At 43.9% G+C, this 22,623-nt stretch overlaps 1 protein-coding gene across 1 annotated transcript in view; it reads right to left on the bottom strand.

Annotated features, from left to right (window-relative positions):
• The window catches only part of LOC115127199 (voltage-dependent P/Q-type calcium channel subunit alpha-1A-like), a 119,000-nt gene that overhangs the window by 21,726 nt on the left and 74,651 nt on the right, over positions 1-22,623 (bottom strand). The window contains exon 22 of the mRNA XM_065010342.1: positions 4,282-4,388. Coding sequence (XP_064866414.1) covers positions 4,282-4,388 — 107 coding nt within the window. The remainder of the gene's footprint in view (positions 1-4,281; positions 4,389-22,623) is intronic.

Genomic DNA, 22,623 nt, shown 5'->3' on the forward strand with positions numbered 1-22,623 from the left:
TGCATGTTGCTCATAGGAACACATCTCAAATGACACACTATTTCTGATTTTCACCTAGGCTTTGATTCAAAAGAAGTGCACTATAACATCAAAAGGGTGCCATTCAATACACAACCCAGGACGACAGGAGGAGAGGATGAGAAAAGGAAAGAATAGAGGTAGAAGTCCATGCGAGTGAATATATCGAGAGAGAAAGGGGACACAAAGAGGGATAGAGGAAGGATGAAAAAGAGAGAGGAAGACGAGGACTGGGAGTAGACCTGTTGGAAAAAAGGGTTCCAAAGGGTTCTTTGGATGTCCCCAAAGGAAAACCATTTTTGGTTCCAGGAAGAACCGTTTTGGGTCCCAGGCAGAACCCTTTGTAGAAGGGGTTCTACCTGGAACCAAAAGGGTTACACCTGGAATCAAAAAGGGTTCATCAAATGGTTATCCTATGGGGACAGCTTAGGAACTCTTTTAGGTTCTGGATAGCACCTGTTTTTCTTAGTGTAGGTGAAAATAACCACATACAGTGTCATTCAGTTATTACACATCCACTTAAAACTGACAAACTGCTACTTTTATGTCCGTAAGATATCTGGGCAAAATGTTGTTGGGCCGCATTTGGTTTCCAGCTGTGGGCCATAAACCATGCCGGCAGTGGGCCACTCCTGGGCCAGTATATACTTGCTAGCTGGAACGGATTATCAATGGTAAGTAGCTGTTTTGGTTTAAGGATTTCACGAGCCATGGAGGGTCAAGTTTAAAGTGGATGGATCACGAAGGTTCCAGGTCATACAAGGAAATAGCACACAAATATTTTTCCAAACAATATTTGTCCAATCGTCATTTCTAAACACTTGGAACAGTTCTTGTCTGAACCTGAACCGTTCGAAGAAAGGGTATTCCCATTCTCCAGGTCCCACCCCTAGTCTCACATCATGATGCACATGCTTATCTATGGCAACCAGCTCTACCTGGAATCATGCAGGGAAGAAACGCTCATCACTGGGATGGATGCTACCCTTCACTATGTCTCTCCTTATCTAACACTATGGTAATAATACTGTCTGAGATGGTGCAAGGGGGAGGGAAGTCCACTCCTCTGCTCCTTCTGTAAGCAAGTAGCAGCAGGGGTGGGGGTTGGGAAGGAGGGAAGAGAGGTGGGGGTGCAAGAGGGAGGGAAGTCCACTCCTCTGCTCCTTCTGTAAGCAAGTAGCAGCAGGGGTGGGGGTTGGGAAGGAGGGGAAGAGAGGTGGGGGTGCAAGGGGGAGGGAAGTCCACTCCTCTGCTCCTTCTGTAAGCAAGTAGCAGCAGGGGTGGGGGTTGGGAAGGAGGGGAGGTGGGGGTGCAGGGGAGGGAAGTCCACTCCTCCTGGTTCTGGTAGCAGCAGGGGTGGGGGTTGGGAAGGAGGGGAAGAGAGGTGGGGGCAAGGGGAGGGAAGTCCACTCCTCCTGTCCTTCTGTAAGCAAGTAGCAGCAGGGGTGGGGGTTGGGAAGGAGGGGAAGAGAGGTGGGGGTGCAAGGGGGAGGGAAGTCCACTCCTCCTGTCCTTCTGTAAGCAAGTAGCAGCAGGGGTGGGGGTTGGGAAGGAGGGGAAGAGAGGTGGGGGTGCAAGGGGGAGGGAAGTCCACTCCTCCTGTCCTTCTGTAAGCAAGTAGCAGCAGGGGTGGGGGTTGGGAAGGAGGGGAAGAGAGGTGGGGGTGCAAGGGGAGGGAAGTCCACTCCTCCTGTCCTTCTGTAAGCAAGTAGCAGCAGGGGTGGGGGTTGGGAAGGAGGGGAAGAGAGGTGGGGGTGCAAGGGGAGGGAAGTCCACTCTCCTGTCCTTCTGTAAGCAAGTAGCAGCAGGGGTGGGGGTTGGGAAGGAGGGGAAGAGAGGTGGGGTGCAAGGGGGAGGGAAGTCCACTCTCCTGTCCTTCTGTAAGCAAGTAGCAGCAGGGGTGGGGGTTGGGAGGGGAGGAGAGGTGGGGGTGCAAGGGGGAGGTGGGGGTGCAGCAGGGGTGGGGGTTGGGAGGAGGTGGGGTGCAAGGGGGAGGAAGTCCACTGCTCCTGTCCTTCTGTAAGCAAGTAGCAGCAGGGGTGGGGGTTGGGAAGGAGGGGAAGAGAGGTGGGGGTGCAAGGGGAGGGAAGTCCACTCCTCCTGTCCTTCTGTAAGCAAGTAGCAGCAGGGGTGGGGGTTGGGAAGGAGGGGAAGAGAGGTGGGGGTGCAAGGGGAGGGAAGTCCACTCCTCCTGTCCTTCTGTAAGCAAGTAGCAGCAGGGGTGGGGGTTGGGAAGGAGGGGAAGAGAGGTGGGGGTGCAAGGGGGAGGAGATTGAGGGGCAGCTCAGTAAGAGGAGGTGTAGAGAGGGGTACAGGGGAGAGGGGAGAGGATGTGTAGGGGTAAAGGGTGGCAGAGCAGACATTGGCTGGAGAGCAGGATGGGCGACGATTGGATGAGGATGTTGCAATGACGCCATCAATTATCGTCATCGGGCTGTGACATGTCATGTGAGCATGCTGAAGAGTCTGAAAAGTTTGATAACATTCGTTGCCCAAGAAACTCCAGTGTGTGAGTGTTTGTCCTCTGTACATGTTTGTGGTCACGGGTAAGTACACCTTGGGAGCATTAGAGTAAAAGCACGAGGACCAGCTGGGTGGTATGGTTGTGGTTGTGAATGAAGACCAAGGATATGACATGGCCATGGTCAAATGTTCAATGACTTGACTAAGTATGGGGCGACCAACTCTGGAGTCTTCTCAGCTTGTCTTATGAGTCTTCCATTGTAGTTTGACAGGTGATAGAGGGTGGTTTCTACAGTCGTTTAGATGGTATCTTCCTTAGATACCTCCATCATGTTCCTGAGGCGTTCTTGTGACTTGTCCAATCAAACTATCCCCTGACTCATACTGTAGGTCCCATCCAACCAACTCTTCAAAAAGCATGTACGTATATCTATACACATGGCTAAGGCAGGCTTGAGGTCAGTTTTTAAAGCTCAGACAGAGCCAGACTCTCTCAACTAACTCCTAGATCTTTCAATATCCTGCCTCTCTCACGCCCTTCACATCATGTGTCAGAGAAAAAGAGGATCACTGTTTAAACGTTGAATTTAGTGACTATCCCTTTAAGGCCAACCTCTTCCTTGTGCTCTCCTACAAGGAAGGAATGCCAGATGGCAGAAATGAAGTCATGAGGAATTGACATGGCTGACAGTTGTGTATAGAGAGTGGTAGCAAGGAGGCCATAGCAGAGCAGGGAAAGTGGCATGCTTAGAGTGCAGTGAGAGAGGAGGAGCAGGAGGAGTAGGACTCTGTCTGTAAAATAGGAAACCGTGTATGTGTGTGCGTGAGAAATACAAATAAAACAAAATAAAACCATCTCCGTAATTTAAAACGTCATCTTTTACTTTACACTTAAAATGTTTCTGTAACTGTTACAAATACTGCTAGAATTTGAACATTTTATCGTCAGTGGCTTCACATGTGACTACATAAACACAAGATCCATTGTATTGGTTGTATATGCATTCTCTCTATCAACAGGGAATAGGGGGCTACAGTGCAATGCTACAGTCCAGGGTGTAGGGCAACAGTCCAAGGCCAGGGTGTGGCTAAAAGGCTTGGGAAGATAAGCATCATCATCATCATCATCACCAGCAGTGGATTCACAGCCAGGGAAAGGGAGGATAAAGAGGAACAAGCTTAGGTGAGGAATGTACATTAACGTTGTACAGTCTTCGCCATCCGGAGCTGTGACAAAGAAACCCAGCCCAAACCAATTCAAAGATGATTGAGAGGGTTCTCTATAGCAAGAAAAGTGCCTCTTCTTTAGAAATAATTGTGATTCAGAATTATATAATTGTGCTTGAAATATAAATCTGCTGGTTTTCTGTACAGATGCTCTAGCAATAATATAATATCATGTAAAAATGTAATATAACATGGACCAGTGACATACTTTGTCCATCAGAGGGCCTCACAGAGTTTTATACCGACTAACTGCAGAGAGAGTTAGGAAGGAAGGGAGGATGGAAGAACACAGAAAGGCAAGACTAGAGTGTGTAAACCCAATGGCAGTGGTCCTCTAACCTTTGAACTCTAACCTTTAGCCAGGTGAGGTCAATGATAACAAGTGACCTTACAATTACATAGTAAGTAAATGCTATAGTAAGACTGTGGGTGGGCGTGGTTATGGGTTGTCACAGCTCTGCTTTGACCCCTGTACTAGCGGCACAGCAGTATTTCTAGTCAGTCTGACTCTGCCCTCAGTCAGTCTGCGTGGTCTGAAGGTTTGGGGATGGTTCCTAGGGACAGTAGTTGTACCTGCTCCGCCTCTAGCCGCGCCTGAGAGCGCTTGGCCTTGCTCTGCCTGTAGTACTCCATGATCATCATGGCAGCGTAGATCTTCCCCACCGTCAGGTCTGTTGCTGCTGAGAGAGGGACAAGTTACCCTGCACGATTAGACCACTACGTATGGGACCCTGAGCGAGAGGGATGGGAGTAGAGGGGACGAGGCACGCACACAGAGAGAGAGACACACACTCACACAGACAAATACACACATATACACGAACACAGAGCTGATAGTCTTTTCACAAACAGACTCGGACTAAAAAATGATCATGTGTCACATTTTCTCTTTCTCTGGTTAACTGTAGTCTTTCTTTCTTTACATCTTTTCTAGACATATCTGTTTTTCTACTGACTGGTGGTCTTCAATCAGAAGACAAGACTCAAGACCACTTCATTGTGTAGATGGAGGACCTGGTAGAGGACTGGACAGTACCAACAGAACTGCTGGGGCTGTTTTGATGCTGTTTTGGCATTCTGAGGCAGGACCGATGGTTCCCCCTCTACTTCTCAATAGAAGGTGGACATGTTGTACTAAGTTCAATTTGGACCTTGTACTTTGTTATCTCCAAACACATAAACAAAACAGAGCTTCAGAAAAGAAAAAGTGCGATAACAGTCTTTGAAAGAGAGTAATTTCCAGGTTTCTACAGCAGATCACATCTTCACAATAAAAGGGCCTAAAGTCCAGTTCACAAGCATTGTGCTATTGGCCATTTCTGCACACCGTTCACCAGCATGCTAAATAGCCACACATTTGATTTAAATTTGGTTTGAACGTTATTAGCAGGGCACAGAAGCCTGTGCATTTTGGTAAAATGTGGTACAATTAGCAATCTGGTGAGTAGCTATAACACACCTGACCCAGATGCCTTTACCTATACTGTAAATCATGCTTCCTTTCATATAATATACATCTACATAGCAACTAGTGCTTTGGCACTTGTGCATTCCTTCTACTCCTGTATGTAGTTCTCCGAAATGTTCTGACCTACAGTAGTACTGTATAAACTAAACCCCTGGAGTGTTCTGACCTACTGTAGTACTGTATGAACTAAACCCCTGGAGTGTTCTGACCTACTGTAGTACTGTATAAACTAAACCCCTGGAGTGTTCTGACCTACTGTAGTACTGTATAAACTAAACCCCTGGAGTGTTCTGACCTACTGTAGTACTGTATAACTAAACCCCTGGAGTGTTCTGACCTACTGTAGTACTGTATGAACTAAACCCCTGGAGTGTTCTGACCTACTGTAGTACTGTATGAACTAAACCCCTGGAGTGTTCTGACCTACTGTAGTACTGTATGAACTAAACCCCTGGAGTGTTCTGACCTACAGTAGTACTGTATAAACTAAACCCCTGGAGTGTTCTGACCTACTGTAGTACTGTATGAACTAAACCCCTGGAGTGTTCTGACCTACTGTAGTACTGTATGAACTAAACCCCTGGAGTGTTCTGACTTACTGTAGTACTATATAAACTAAACCCCTGGAGTGTTCTCACCTACAGTAGTACTGTATAAACTAAACCCCTGGAGTGTTCTGACTTACTGTAGTACTATATAAACTAAACCCCTGGAGTGTTCTGACTTACTGTAGTACTATATAAACTAAACCCCTGGAGTGTTCTGACTTACTGTAGTACTATATAAACTAAACCCCTGGAGTGTTCTGACCTACAGTAGTACTGTATAAACTAAACCCCTGGAGTGTTCTGACCTACAGTAGTACTGTATAAACTAAACCCCTGGAGTGTTCTGACCTACAGTAGTACTGTATGAACTAAACCCCTGGAGTGTTCTGACCTACAGTAGTACTGTATGAACTAAACCCCTGGAGTGTTCTGACCTACAGTAGTACTGTATGAACTAAACCCCTGGAGTGTTCTGACCTACTGTAGTACTGTATAAACTAAACCCCTGGAGTGTTCTGACCTACAGTAGTACTGTATAAACTAAACCCCTGGAGTGTTCTGACCTACTGTAGTACTGTATGAACTAAACCCCTGGAGTGTTCTGACCTACTGTAGTACTGTATGAACTAAACCCCTGGAGTGTTCTGACCTACAGTAGTACTGTATAAACTAAACCCCTGGAGTGTTCTGACCTACTGTAGTACTGTATGAACTAAACCCCTGGAGTGTTCTGAACTGTAGTACTGTATAAACTAAACCCCTGGAGTGTTCTGACCTACTGTAGTACTGTATAAACTAAACCCCTGGAGTGTTCTGACCTACAGTAGTACTGTATAAACTAAACCCCTGGAGTGTTCTGACCTACAGTAGTACTGTATAAACTAAACCCCTGGAGTGTTCTGACCTACAGTAGTACTGTATAAACTAAACCCCTGGAGTGTTCTGACTTACTGTAGTACTGTATGAACTAAACCCCTGGAGTGTTCTGACCTACTGTAGTACTGTATAAACTAAACCCCTGGAGTGTTCTGACCTACAGTAGTACTGTATAAACTAAACCCCTGGAGTGTTCTGACCTACAGTAGTACTGTATAAACTAAACCCCTGGAGTGTTCTGACTTACTGTAGTACTGTACCTACAGTATGAACTAAACCCCTGGAGTGTTCTGACCTACTGTAGTACTGTATAAACTAAACCCCTGGAGTGTTCTGACCTACAGTAGTACTGTATGAACTAAACCCCTGGAGTGTTCTGACCTACAGTAGTACTGTATAAACTAAACCCCTGGAGTGTTCTGACCTACAGTAGTACTGTATGAACTAAACCCTGGAGTGTTCTGACCTACAGTAGTACTGTATGAACTAAACCCCTGGAGTGTTCTGACCTACAGTAGTACTGTATAAACTAAACCCCTGGAGTGTTCTGACCTACTGTAGTACTGTATGAACTAAACTAAACCCTGGAGTGTTCTGACCTACAGTAGTACTGTATAAACTAAACCCCTGAGTGTTCTGACCTACTGTAGTACTGTATGAACTAAACCCCTGGAGTGTTCTGACCTACAGTAGTACTGTATGAACTAAACCCCTGGAGTGTTCTGACCTACTGTAGTACTGTATAAACTAAACCCCTGGAGTGTTCTGACCTACAGTAGTACTGTATAAACTAAACCCCTGGAGTGTTCTGACCTACTGTAGTACTGTATGAACTAAACCCCTGGAGTGTTCTGACCTACAGTAGTACTGTATAAACTAAACCCCTGGAGTGTTCTGACCTACAGTAGTACTGTATAAACTAAACCCCTGGAGTGTTCTGACCTACTGTAGTACTGGAGTGTTCTATGAACTAATAAACTAAACCCCTGGAGTGTTCTGACCTACTGTAGTACTATATAAACTAAACCCCTGGAGTGTTCTGACCTACTGTAGTACTGTATAAACTAAACCCCTGGAGTGTTCTGACCTACAGTAGTACTGTATAAACTAAACCCCTGGAGTGTTCTGACCTACAGTAGTACTGTATGAACTAAACCCCTGGAGTGTTCTGACCTACAGTAGTACTAAACTAAACCCCTGGAGTGTTCTGACCTACAGTAGTACTGTATGAACTAAACCCCTGGAGTGTTCTGACCTACTGTAGTACTGTATAAACTAAACCCCTGGAGTGTTCTGACCTACAGTAGTACTGTATGAACTAAACCCCTGGAGTGTTCTGACCTACAGTAGTACTGTATAAACTAAACCCCTGGAGTGTTCTGACCTACAGTAGTACTGTATGAACTAAACCCCTGGAGTGTTCTGACCTACAGTAGTACTGTATGAACTAAACTAAACCCCTGGAGTGTTCTGACCTACTGTAGTACTGTATGAACTAAACCCCTGGAGTGTTCTGACCTACAGTAGTACTGTATGAACTAAACCCTGGAGTGTTCTGACCTACAGTAGTACTGTATAAACTAAACCCCTGGAGTGTTCTGACCTACTGTAGTACTGTATGAACTAAACCCCTGGAGTGTTCTGACCTACAGTAGTACTGTATGAACTAAACCCCTGGAGTGTTCTGACCTACAGTAGTACTGTATGAACTAAACCCCTGGAGTGTTCTGACTTACTGTAGTACTATATAAACTAAACCCCTGGAGTGTTCTGACCTACAGTAGTACTGTATAAACTAAACCCCTGGAGTGTTCTGACCTACTGTAGTACTGTATGAACTAAACCCCTGGAGTGTTCTGACCTACAGTAGTACTGTATAAACTAAACCCCTGGAGTGTTCTGACCTACAGTAGTACTGTATGAACTAAACCCCTGGAGTGTTCTGACCTACAGTAGTACTGTATGAACTAAACCCCTGGAGTGTTCTGACCTACAGTAGTACTGTATAAACTAAACCCCTGGAGTGTTCTGACCTACTGTAGTACTGTATGAACTAAACCCCTGGAGTGTTCTGACCTACAGTAGTACTGTATAAACTAAACCCCTGGAGTGTTCTGACCTACTGTAGTACTGTATGAACTAAACCCCTGGAGTGTTCTGACCTACAGTAGTACTGTATGAACTAAACCCCTGGAGTGTTCTGACCTACAGTAGTACTGTATGAACTAAACCCCTGGAGTGTTCTGACCTACTGTAGTACTGTATAAACTAAACCCCTGGAGTGTTCTGACCTACAGTAGTACTGTATAAACTAAACCCTGGAGTGTTCTGACCTACTGTAGTACTGTAAACTAAACCCCTGGAGTGTTCTGACCTACTGTAGTACTGTATAAACTAAACCCCTGGAGTGTTCTGACCTACAGTAGTACTGTATGAACTAAACCCCTGGAGTGTTCTGACCTACAGTAGTACTGTATAAACTAAACCCCTGGAGTGTTCTGACCTACAGTAGTACTGTATAAACTAAACCCCTGGAGTGTTCTGACTTACTGTAGTACTGTATGAACTAAACCCCTGGAGTGTTCTGACCTACTGTAGTACTGTATAAACTAAACCCCTGGAGTGTTCTGACCTACAGTAGTACTGTATGAACGAAACCCCTGGAGTGTTCTGACCTACAGTAGTACTGTATGAACTAACCCCCTGGAGTGTTCTGACCTACAGTAGTACTATATAAACTAAACCCCTGGAGTGTTCTGACCTACTGTAGTACTGTATGAACTAAACCCCTGGAGTGTTCTGACCTACAGTAGTACTATATAAACTAAACCCCTGGAGTGTTCTCACCTACAGTAGTACTGTATAAACTAAACCCCTGGAGTGTTCTGACTTACTGTAGTACTATATAAACTAAACCCCTGGAGTGTTCTGACTTACTGTAGTACTATATAAACTAAACCCCTGGAGTGTTCTGACCTACAGTAGTACTGTATAAACTAAACCCCTGGAGTGTTCTGACCTACTGTAGTACTGTATAAACTAAACCCCTGGAGTGTTCTGACCTACTGTAGTACTGTATAAACTAAACCCCTGGAGTGTTCTGACCTACAGTAGTACTGTATGAACTAAACCCCTGGAGTGTTCTGACCTACAGTAGTACTGTATGAACTAAACCCCTGGAGTGTTCTGACCTACAGTAGTACTGTATGAACTAAACCCCTGGAGTGTTCTGACCTACTGTAGTACTGTATAAACTAAACCCCTGGAGTGTTCTGACCTACTGTAGTACTGTATGAACTAAACCCCTGGAGTGTTCTGACCTACAGTAGTACTGTATGAACTAAACCCTGGAGTGTTCTGACCTACAGTAGTACTGTATGAACTAAACCCCTGGAGTGTTCTGACCTACAGTAGTACTGTATGAACTAAACCCCTGGAGTGTTCTGACCTACAGTAGTACTGTATAAACTAAACCCCTGGAGTGTTCTGACCTACAGTAGTACTGTATGAACTAAACCCCTGGAGTGTTCTGACCTACTGAACTAAACCCCTGGAGTGTTCTGACCTACAGTAGTACTGTATAAACTAAACCCCTGGAGTGTTCTGACCTACTGTAGTACTGTATGAACTAAACCCTGGAGTGTTCTGACCTACAGTAGTACTGTATAAACTAAACCCCTGGAGTGTTCTGACCTACTGTAGTACTGTATGAACTAAACCCCCCTGGAGTGTTCTGACCTACAGTAGTACTGTATGAACTAAACCCCTGGAGTGTTCTGACCTACAGTAGTACTGTATGAACTAAACCCCTGGAGTGTTCTGACTTACTGTAGTACTGTAAACCCCTGGAGTGTTCTGACCTACAGTAGTACTAAACCCCTGGAGTGTTCTGACCTACTGTAGTACTGTATGAACTAAACCCCTGGAGTGTTCTGACCTACTGTAGTACTGTATAAACTAAACCCCTGGAGTGTTCTGACCTACTGTAGTACTGTATAAACTAAACCCCTGGAGTGTTCTGACCTACAGTAGTACTGTATGAACTAAACCCCTGGAGTGTTCTGACCTACAGTAGTACTGTATAAACTAAACCCCTGGAGTGTTCTGACCTACTGTAGTACTGTATAAACTAAACCCCTGGAGTGTTCTGACCTACTGTAGTACTGTATAAACTAAACCCCTGGAGTGTTCTGACCTACAGTAGTACTGTATGAACTAAACCCCTGGAGTGTTCTGACCTACAGTAGTACTGTATGAACTAAACCCCTGGAGTGTTCTGACCTACAGTAGTACTATATAAACTAAACCCCTGGAGTGTTCTGACCTACTGTAGTACTGTATAAACTAAACCCCTGGAGTGTTCTGACCTACAGTAGTACTGTATAAACTAAACCCCTGGAGTGTTCTCACCTACAGTAGTACTGTATAAACTAAACCCCTGGAGTGTTCTGACTTACTGTAGTACTATATAAACTAAACCCCTGGAGTGTTCTGACTTACTGTAGTACTATATAAACTAAACCCCTGGAGTGTTCTGACCTACTGTAGTACTGTATAAACTAGTACTAACTAAACCCTGGAGTGTTCTGACCTACAGTAGTACTGTAAACTAAACCCTGGAGTGTTCTGACCTACAGTAGTACTGTATGAACTAAACCCCTGGAGTGTTCTGACCTACAGTAGTACTGTATGAACTAAACCCCTGGAGTGTTCTGACCTACAGTAGTACTGTATAAACTAAACCCCTGGAGTGTTCTGACCTACAGTAGTACTGTATGAACTAAACCCCTGGAGTGTTCTGACCTACTGTAGTACTGTATAAACTAAACCCCTGGAGTGTTCTGACCTACAGTAGTACTGTATAAACTAAACCCCTGGAGTGTTCTGACCTACTGTAGTACTGTATGAACTAAACCCCTGGAGTGTTCTGACCTACTGTAGTACTGTATAAACTAAACCCCTGGAGTGTTCTGACCTACAGTAGTACTGTATGAACTAAACCCCTGGAGTGTTCTGACCTACAGTAGTACTGTATGAACTAAACCCCTGGAGTGTTCTGACCTACTGTAGTACTGTATAACTAAACCCCTGGAGTGTTCTGACCTACTGTAGTACTGTATGAACTAAACCCCTGGAGTGTTCTGACCTACAGTAGTACTGTATAAACTAAACCCCTGCAGTGTTCTGACCTACAGTAGTACTGTATAAACTAAACCCCTGGAGTGTTCTGACCTACAGTAGTACTGTATGAACTAAACCCCTGGAGTGTTCTGACCTACAGTAGTACTGTATGAACTAAACCCCTGGAGTGTTCTGACTTACTGTAGTACTATATAAACTAAACCCCTGGAGTGTTCTGACCTACAGTAGTACTGTATAAACTAAACCCCTGGAGTGTTCTGACCTACAGTAGTACTGTATGAACTAAACCCCTGGAGTGTTCTGACCTACAGTAGTACTGTATAAACTAAACCCCTGGAGTGTTCTGACCTACTGTAGTACTGTATGAACTAAACCCCTGGAGTGTTCTGACCTACAGTAGTACTGTATGAACTAAACCCCTGGAGTGTTCTGACCTACTGTAGTACTGTATGAACTAAACCCCTGGAGTGTTCTGACCTACAGTAGTACTGTATAAACTAAACCCCTGGAGTGTTCTGACCTACTGTAGTACTGTATGAACTAAACCCCTGGAGTGTTCTGACCTACAGTAGTACTGTATGAACTAAACCCCTGGAGTGTTCTGACCTACAGTAGTACTGTATGAACTAAACCCCTGGAGTGTTCTGACTTACTGTAGTACTATATAAACTAAACCCCTGGAGTGTTCTGACCTACAGTAGTACTGTATAAACTAAACCCCTGGAGTGTTCTGACCTACTGTAGTACTGTATGAACTAAACCCCTGGAGTGTTCTGACCTACTGTAGTACTGTATAAACTAAACCCCTGGAGTGTTCTGACCTACAGTAGTACTGTATGAACTAAACCCCTGGAGTGTTCTGACCTACAGTAGTACTGTATGAACTAAACCCCTGGAGTGTTCTGACCTACAGTAGTACTGTATAAACTAAACCCCTGGAGTGTTCTGACTTACTGTAGTACTGTATGAACTAAACCCCTGGAGTGTTCTGACCTACTGTAGTACTGTATAAACTAAACCCCTGGAGTGTTCTGACCTACAGTAGTACTGTATGAACGAAACCCCTGGAATGTTCTGACCGACAGTAGTACTGTATGAACTAACCCCCTGGAGTGTTCTGACCTACAGTAGTACTATATAAACTAAACCCCTGGAGTGTTCTGACCTACTGTAGTACTGTATGAACTAAACCCCTGGAGTGTTCTGACCTACAGTAGTACTATATAAACTAAACCCCTGGAGTGTTCTCACCTACAGTAGTACTGTATAAACTAAACCCCTGGAGTGTTCTGACTTACTGTAGTACTATATAAACTAAACCCCTGGAGTGTTCTGACTTACTGTAGTACTATATAAACTAAACCCCTGGAGTGTTCTGACTTACTGTAGTACTATATAAACTAAACCCCTGGAGTGTTCTGACTGACTGTATAAACTAAACCCCTGGAGTAGTACTGTATAAACTAAACCCCTGGAGTGTTCTGACCTACAGTAGTACTGTATGAACTAAACCCCTGGAGTGTTCTGACCTACAGTAGTACTGTATGAACTAAACCCCTGGAGTGTTCTGACCTACAGTAGTACTGTATGAACTAAACCCCTGGAGTGTTCTGACCTACTGTAGTACTGTATAAACTAAACCCCTGGAGTGTTCTGACCTACAGTAGTACTGTATGAACTAAACCCCTGGAGTGTTCTGACCTACAGTAGTACTGTATGAACTAAACCCCTGGAGTGTTCTGACCTACAGTAGTACTGTATGAACTAAACCCCTGGAGTGTTCTGACCTACAGTAGTACTGTATGAACTAAACCCCTGGAGTGTTCTGACCTACAGTAGTACTGTATAAACTAAACCCCTGGAGTGTTCTGACCTACTAGTACTGTAGTAAACCCCTGTACTGTATACTGTATGAACTAAACCCCTGGAGTGTTCTGACCTACAGTAGTACTGTATAAACTAAACCCTGGAGTGTTCTGACCTACTGTAGTACTGTATAAACTAAACCCCTGGAGTGTTCTGACCTACTGTAGTACTATGAACTAAACCCTGGAGTGTTCTGACCTACAGTAGTACTAAAACTAAACCCCTGGAGTGTTCTGACCTACTGTAGTACTGTATGAACTAAACCCCTGGAGTGTTCTGACCTACAGTAGTACTGTATGAACTAAACCCCTGGAGTGTTCTGACCTACAGTAGTACTGTATGAACTAAACCCCTGGAGTGTTCTGACTTACTGTAGTACTATATAAACTAAACCCCTGGAGTGTTCTGACCTACAGTAGTACTGTATAAACTAAACCCCTGGAGTGTTCTGACCTACTGTAGTACTGTATGAACTAAACCCCTGGAGTGTTCTGACCTACTGTAGTACTGTATAAACTAAACCCCTGGAGTGTTCTGACCTACAGTAGTACTGTATGAACTAAACCCCTGGAGTGTTCTGACCTACAGTAGTACTGTATGAACTAAACCCCTGGAGTGTTCTGACCTACAGTAGTACTGTATAAACTAAACCCCTGGAGTGTTCTGACCTACTGTAGTACTGTATGAACTAAACCCCTGGAGTGTTCTGACCTACTGTAGTACTGTATGAACTAAACCCCTGGAGTGTTCTGAACTACAGTAGTACTGTATGAACTAAACCCTGGAGTGTTCTGACCTACAGTAGTACTGTATGAACTAAACCCCTGGAGTGTTCTGACCTACAGTAGTACTATAAAACTAAACCCTGGAGTGTTCTGACCTACTGTAGTACTGTATGAACTAAACCCCTGGAGTGTTCTGACCTACTGTAGTACTGTATGAACTAAACCCCTGGAGTGTTCTGACCTACAGTAGTACTGTATAAACTAAACCCCTGGAGTGTTCTGACTTACTGTAGTACTATATAAACTAAACCCCTGGAGTGTTCTGACTTACTGTAGTACTGTATAAACTAAACCCCTGGAGTGTTCTGACCTACAGTAGTACTGTATAAACTAAACCCCTGGAGTGTTCTGAAAGTAGTACTGTATGAACTAAACCCCTGGAGTGTTCTGACCTACAGTAGTACTGTATGAACTAAACCCCTGGAGTGTTCTGACCTACAGTAGTACTGTATAAACTAAACCCCTGGAGTGTTCTGACCTACAGTAGTACTGTATGAACTAAACCCCTGGAGTGTTCTGACCTACTGTAGTACTGTATAAACTAAACCCCTGGAGTGTTCTGACCTACAGTAGTACTGTATAAACTAAACCCCTGGAGTGTTCTGACTTACTGTAGTACTGTATGAACTAAACCCCTGGAGTGTTCTGACCTACTGTAGTACTGTATAAACTAAACCCTGGAGTGTTCTGACCTACAGTAGTACTGTATGAACTAAACCCCTGGAGTGTTCTGACCTACAGTAGTACTGTATGAACTAAACCCCTGGAGTGTTCTGACCTACAGTAGTACTGTATGAACTAAACCCCTGGAGTGTTCTGACCTACAGTAGTACTGTATAAACTAAACCCTGGAGTGTTCTGACCTACAGTAGTACTGTATAAACTAAACCCCTGGAGTGTTCTGACCTACTGTAGTACTGTATAAACTAAACCCCTGGAGTGTTCTGACCTACAGTAGTACTGTATGAACTAAACCCCTGGAGTGTTCTGACCTACAGTAGTACTGTATGAACTAAACCCCTGGAGTGTTCTGACTTACTGTAGTACTATATAAACTAAACCCCTGGAGTGTTCTGACCTACAGTAGTACTGTATAAACTAAACCCCTGGAGTGTTCTGACCTACTGTAGTACTGTATGAACTATACTCCTGGAGTGTTCTGACCTACAGTAGTACTGTATAAACTAAACCCCTGGAGTGTTCTGACCTACTGTAGTACTGTATGAACTAAACCCCTGGAGTGTTCTGACCTACAGTAGTACTGTATAAACTAAACCCCTGGAGTGTTCTGACCTACAGTAGTACTGTATGAACTAAACCCCTGGAGTGTTCTGACCTACTGTAGTACTGTATGAACTAAACCCCTGGAGTGTTCTGACCTACAGTAGTACTGTATAAACTAAACCCCTGGAGTGTTCTGACCTACTGTAGTACTGTATGAACTAAACCCCTGGAGTGTTCTGACCTACAGTAGTACTGTATGAACTAAACCCCTGGAGTGTTCTGACCTACAGTAGTACTGTATGAACTAAACCCCTGGAGTGTTCTGACCTACAGTAGTACTGTATAAACTAAACCCCTGGAGTGTTCTGACCTACAGTAGTACTGTATAAACTAAACCCCTGGAGTGTTCTGACCTACAGTGTACTCTAAACCCCTGGAGTGTTCTGACCTACAGTAGTACTGTATAAACTAAACCCCTGGAGTGTTCTGACCTACTGTAGTACTGTATGAACTAAACCCCTGGAGTGTTCTGACCTACAGTAGTACTGTATAAACTAAACCCCTGGAGTGTTCTGACCTACAGTAGTACTGTATAAACTAAACCCCTGGAGTGTTCTGACTTACTGTAGTACTGTATAAACTAAACCCCTGGAGTGTTCTGACCTACTGTAGTACTGTATAAACTAAACCCCTGGAGTGTTCTGACCTACTGTAGTACTGTATAAACTAAACCCCTGGAGTGTTCTGACCTACAGTAGTACTGTATAAACTAAACCCTGGAGTGTTCTGACCTACTGTAGTACTGTATAAACTAAACCCCTGGAGTGTTCTGACCTACAGTAGTACTGTATGAACTAAACCCCTGGAGTGTTCTGACCTACAGTAGTACTGTATGAACTAAACCCCTGGAGTGTTCTGACCTACTGTAGTACTGTATAAACTAAACCCCTGGAGTGTTCTGACCTACTGTAGTACTGTATAAACTAAACCCCTGGAGTGTTCTGACCTACAGTAGTACTGTATGAACTAAACCCCTGGAGTGTTCTGACCTACAGTAGTACTGTATGAACTAAACCCCTGGAGTGTTCTGACCTACAGTAGTACTGTATGAACTAAACCCCTGGAGTGTTCTGACCTACAGTAGTACTGTATGAACTAAACCCCTGGAGTGTTCTGACCTACAGTAGTACTGTATGAACTAAACCCCTGGAGTGTTCTGACCTAAACCCCTGTAGTACTGTATGAACTAAACCCCTGGAGTGTTCTGACCTACAGTAGTACTGTATAAACTAAACCCTGGAGTGTTCTGACCTACTGTAGTACTGTATGAACTAAACCCCTGGAGTGTTCTGACCTACTGTAGTACTGTATAAACTAAACCCCTGGAGTGTTCTGACCTACAGTAGTACTGTATAAACTAAACCCTGGAGTGTTCTGACCTACAGTAGTACTGTATGAACTAAACCCCTGGAGTGTTCTGACCTACAGTAGTACTGTATAAACTAAACCCCTGGAGTGTTCTGACCTACTGTAGTACTGTATGAACTAAACCCCTGGAGTGTTCTGACCTACAGTAGTACTGTATGAACTAAACCCCTGGAGTGTTCTGACCTACAGTAGTACTGTATGAACTAAACCCCTGGAGTGTTCTGACCTACAGTAGTACTATATAAACTAAACCCCTGGAGTGTTCTGACCTACTGTAGTACTGTATGAACTAAACCCCTGGAGTGTTCTGACCTACAGTAGTACTATATAAACTAAACCCCTGGAGTGTTCTCACCTACAGTAGTACTGTATAAACTAAACCCCTGGAGTGTTCTGACTTACTGTAGTACTATATAAACTAAACCCCTGGAGTGTTCTGACTTACTGTAGTACTATATAAACTAAACCCCTGGAGTGTTCTGACTTACTGTAGTACTATATAAACTAAACCCCTGGAGTGTTCTGACCTACAGTAGTACTGTATAAACTAAACCCCTGGAGTGTTCTGACCTACAGTAGTACTGTATGAACTAAACCCCTGGAGTGTTCTGACCTACAGTAGTAATGAACTAAACCCCTGGAGTGTTCTGACCTACAGTAGTACTGTATAAACTAAACCCCTGGAGTGTTCTGACCTACAGTAGTACTGTATGAACTAAACCCCTGGAGTGTTCTGACCTACAGTAGTACTGTATAAACTAAACCCCTGGAGTGTTCTGACCTACTGTAGTACTGTATGAACTAAACCCCTGGAGTGTTCTGACCTACAGTAGTACTGTATGAACTAAACCCCTGGAGTGTTCTGACCTACAGTAGTACTGTATGAACTAAACCCCTGGAGTGTTCTGACCTACTGTAGTACTGTATAAACTAAACCCCTGGAGTGTTCTGACCTACTGTAGTACTGTATAAACTAAACCCCTGGAGTGTTCTGACCTACAGTAGTACTGTATGAACTAAACCCCTGGAGTGTTCTGACCTACAGTAGTACTGTATGAACTAAACCCCTGGAGTGTTCTGACCTACAGTAGTACTGTATGAACTAAACCCCTGGAGTGTTCTGACCTACTGTAGTACTGTATAAACTAAACCCCTGGAGTGTTCTGACCTACTGTAGTACTGTATAAACTAAACCCCTGGAGTGTTCTGACCTACAGTAGTACTATATAAACTAAACCCCTGGAGTGTTCTCACCTACAGTAGTACTGTATAAACTAAACCCCTGGAGTGTTCTGACTTACTGTAGTACTATATAAACTAAACCCCTGGAGTGTTCTGACTTACTGTAGTACTATATAAACTAAACCCCTGGAGTGTTCTGACCTACAGTAGTACTGTATAAACTAAACCCCTGGAGTGTTCTGACCTACAGTAGTACTGTATGAACTAAACCCCTGGAGTGTTCTGACCTACAGTAGTACTGTATGAACTAAACCCCTGGAGTGTTCTGACCTACTGTAGTACTGTATAAACTAAACCCCTGGAGTGTTCTGACCTACTGTAGTACTGTATAAACTAAACCCCTGGAGTGTTCTGACCTACAGTAGTACTGTATAAACTAAACCCCTGGAGTGTTCTGACCTACAGTAGTAGGAGTGTTCTGACCTACTGTACTGTAAAACTAAACCCCTGGAGTGTTCTGACTTACTGTAGTACTGTATGAACTAAACCCCTGGAGTGTTCTGACCTACTGTAGTACTGTATAAACTAAACCCCTGGAGTGTTCTGACCTACAGTAGTACTGTATGAACTAAACCCCTGGAGTGTTCTGACCTACAGTAGTACTGTATGAACTAAACCCCTGGAGTGTTCTGACCTACAGTAGTACTGTATGAACTAAACCCCTGGAGTGTTCTGACCTACTGTAGTACTGTATAAACTAAACCCCTGGAGTGTTCTGACCTACAGTAGTACTGTATGAACTAAACCCCTGGAGTGTTCTGACCTACAGTAGTACTGTATAAACTAAACCCCTGGAGTGTTCTGACCTACTGTAGTACTGTATAAACTAAACCCCTGGAGTGTTCTGACCTACTGTAGTACTGTATAAACTAAACCCCTGGAGTGTTCTGACCTACAGTAGTACTGTATAAACTAAACCCCTGGAGTGTTCTGACCTACAGTAGTACTGTATAAACTAAACCCCTGGAGTGTTCTGACCTACTGTAGTACTGTATGAACTAAACCCCTGGAGTGTTCTGACCTACAGTAGTACTGTATGAACTAAACCCCTGGAGTGTTCTGACCTACAGTAGTACTGTATGAACTAAACCCCTGGAGTGTTCTGACTTACTGTAGTACTATATAAACTAAACCCCTGGAGTGTTCTGACCTACAGTAGTACTGTATAAACTAAACCCCTGGAGTGTTCTGACCTACTGTAGTACTGTACTAAACCCCTGGAGTGTTCTGACCTACTGTAACTGTATAAACCCCCTGGAGTGTTCTGACCTACAGTAGTACTGTATGAACTAAACCCCTGGAGTGTTCTGACCTACAGTAGTACTGTATGAACTAAACCCCTGGAGTGTTCTGACCTACAGTAGTACTGTATAAACTAAACCCCTGGAGTGTTCTGACCTACTGTAGTACTGTATGAACTAAACCCCTGGAGTGTTCTGACCTACTGTAGTACTGTATAAACTAAACCCCTGGAGTGTTCTGACCTACAGTAGTACTGTATAACTAAACCCCTGGAGTGTTCTGACCTACAGTAGTACTGTATGAACTAAACCCCTGGAGTGTTCTGACCTACAGTAGTACTGTATAAACTAAACCCCTGGAGTGTTCTGACCTACTGTAGTACTGTATGAACTAAACCCCTGGAGTGTTCTGACCTACAGTAGTACTGTATAAACTAAACCCCTGGAGTGTTCTGACCTACAGTAGTACTGTATGAACTAAACCCCTGGAGTGTTCTGACCTACAGTAGTACTGTATAAACTAAACCCCTGGAGTGTTCTGACCTACAGTAGTACTGTATAAACTAAACCCCTGGAGTGTTCTGACCTACTGTAGTACTGTATAAACTAAACCCCTGGAGTGTTCTGACCTACTGTAGTACTGTATAAACTAAACCCTGGAGTGTTCTGACCTACTGTAGTACTGTATAAACTAAACCCCTGGAGTGTTCTGACCTACAGTAGTACTGTATGAACTAAACCCCTGGAGTGTTCTGACCTACAGTAGTACTGTATGAACTAAACCCCTGGAGTGTTCTGACCTACAGTAGTACTGTATAAACTAAACCCCTGGAGTGTTCTGACCTACTGTAGTACTGTATGAACTAAACCCCTGGAGTGTTCTGACCTACTGTAGTACTGTATGAACTAAACCCCTGGAGTGTTCTGACCTACAGTAGTACTGTATAAACTAAACCCCTGGAGTGTTCTGACCTACAGTAGTACTGTATAAACTAAACCCCTGGAGTGTTCTGACTTACTGTAGTACTGTATGAACTAAACCCCTGGAGTGTTCTGACCTACTGTAGTACTGTATAAACTAAACCCTGGAGTGTTCTGACCTACAGTAGTACTGTATGAACTAAACCCTGGAGTGTTCTGAACTACAGTAGTACTGTATGAACTAAACCCCTGGAGTGTTCTGACCTACAGTAGTACTGTATAAACTAAACCCCTGGAGTGTTCTGACCTACTGTAGTACTGTATGAACTAAACCCCTGGAGTGTTCTGACCTACAGTAGTACTGTATGAACTAAACCCCTGGAGTGTTCTGACCTACAGTAGTACTGTATGAACTAAACCCCTGGAGTGTTCTGACCTACAGTAGTACTGTATGAACTAAACCCCTGGAGTGTTCTGACCTACAGTAGTACTGTATAAACTAAACCCCTGGAGTGTTCTGACCTACTGTAGTACTGTATAAACTAAACCCCTGGAGTGTTCTGACCTACTGTAGTACTGTATAACTAAACCCCTGGAGTGTTCTGACCTACTGTAGTACTGTATAAACTAAACCCCTGGAGTGTTCTGACCTACAGTAGTACTGTATGAACTAAACCCCTGGAGTGTTCTGACTACAGTAGTACTGTATAAACTAAACCCCTGGAGTGTTCTGACCTACAGTAGTACTGTATAAACTAAACCCCTGGAGTGTTCTGACCTACTGTAGTACTGTATGAACTAAACTCCTGGAGTGTTCTGACCTACAGTAGTACTGTATAAACTAAACCCCTGGAGTGTTCTGACCTACAGTAGTACTGTATGAACTAAACCCCTGGAGTGTTCTGACCTACTGTAGTACTGTATAAACTAAACCCCTGGAGTGTTCTGACCTACTGTAGTACTGTATGAACTAAACCCCTGGAGTGTTCTGACCTACTGTAGTACTGTATAAACTAAACCCCCTGGAGTGTTCTGACCTACAGTAGTACTGTATAAACTAAACCCCTGGAGTGTTCTGACCTACAGTAGTACTGTATAAACTAAACCCCTGGAGTGTTCTGACCTACTGTAGTACTATATAAACTAAACCCCTGGAGTGTTCTGACCTACTGTAGTACTGTATAAACTAAACCCTGGAGTGTTCTGACCTACTGTAGTACTGTATAAACTAAACCCCTGGAGTGTTCTGACCTACAGTAGTACTGTATAAACTAAACCCCTGGAGTGTTCTGACCTACAGTAGTACTGTATGAACTAAACCCCTGGAGTGTTCTGACCTACAGTAGTACTGTATGAACTAAACCCCTGGAGTGTTCTGACCTACTGTAGTAGTACTGTATAAACTAAACCCCTGGAGTGTTCTGACCTACTGTAGTACTGTATGAACTAAACCCCTGGAGTGTTCTGACCTACAGTAGTACTGTATAAACTAAACCCCTGGAGTGTTCTGACCTACAGTAGTACTGTATGAACTAAACCCCTGGAGTGTTCTGACCTACAGTAGTACTGTATGAACTAAACCCCTGGAGTGTTCTGACCTACAGTAGTACTGTATGAACTAAACCCCTGGAGTGTTCTGACCTACTGTAGTACTGTATAAACTAAACCCCTGGAGTGTTCTGACCTACAGTAGTACTGTATGAACTAAACCCCTGGAGTGTTCTGACCTACAGTAGTACTGTATGAACTAAACCCCTGGAGTGTTCTGACCTACAGTAGTACTGTATAAACTAAACCCCTGGAGTGTTCTGACCTACTGTAGTACTGTATGAACTAAACCCCTGGAGTGTTCTGACCTACAGTAGTACTGTATGAACTAAACCCCTGGAGTGTTCTGACTTACTGTAGTACTATATAAACTAAACCCCTGGAGTGTTCTGACCTACAGTAGTACTGTATAAACTAAACCCCTGGAGTGTTCTGACCTACTGTAGTACTGTATGAACTAAACCCCTGGAGTGTTCTGACCTACAGTAGTACTGTATAAACTAAACCCCTGGAGTGTTCTGACCTACAGTAGTACTGTATAAACTAAACCCCTGGAGTGTTCTGACCTACAGTAGTACTGTATGAACTAAACCCCTGGAGTGTTCTGACCTACAGTAGTACTGTAT

Source organism: Oncorhynchus nerka, linkage group LG26, assembly GCF_034236695.1.
Source record: "Oncorhynchus nerka isolate Pitt River linkage group LG26, Oner_Uvic_2.0, whole genome shotgun sequence".
Taxonomy (NCBI): Eukaryota; Metazoa; Chordata; class Actinopteri; order Salmoniformes; family Salmonidae; genus Oncorhynchus; species Oncorhynchus nerka.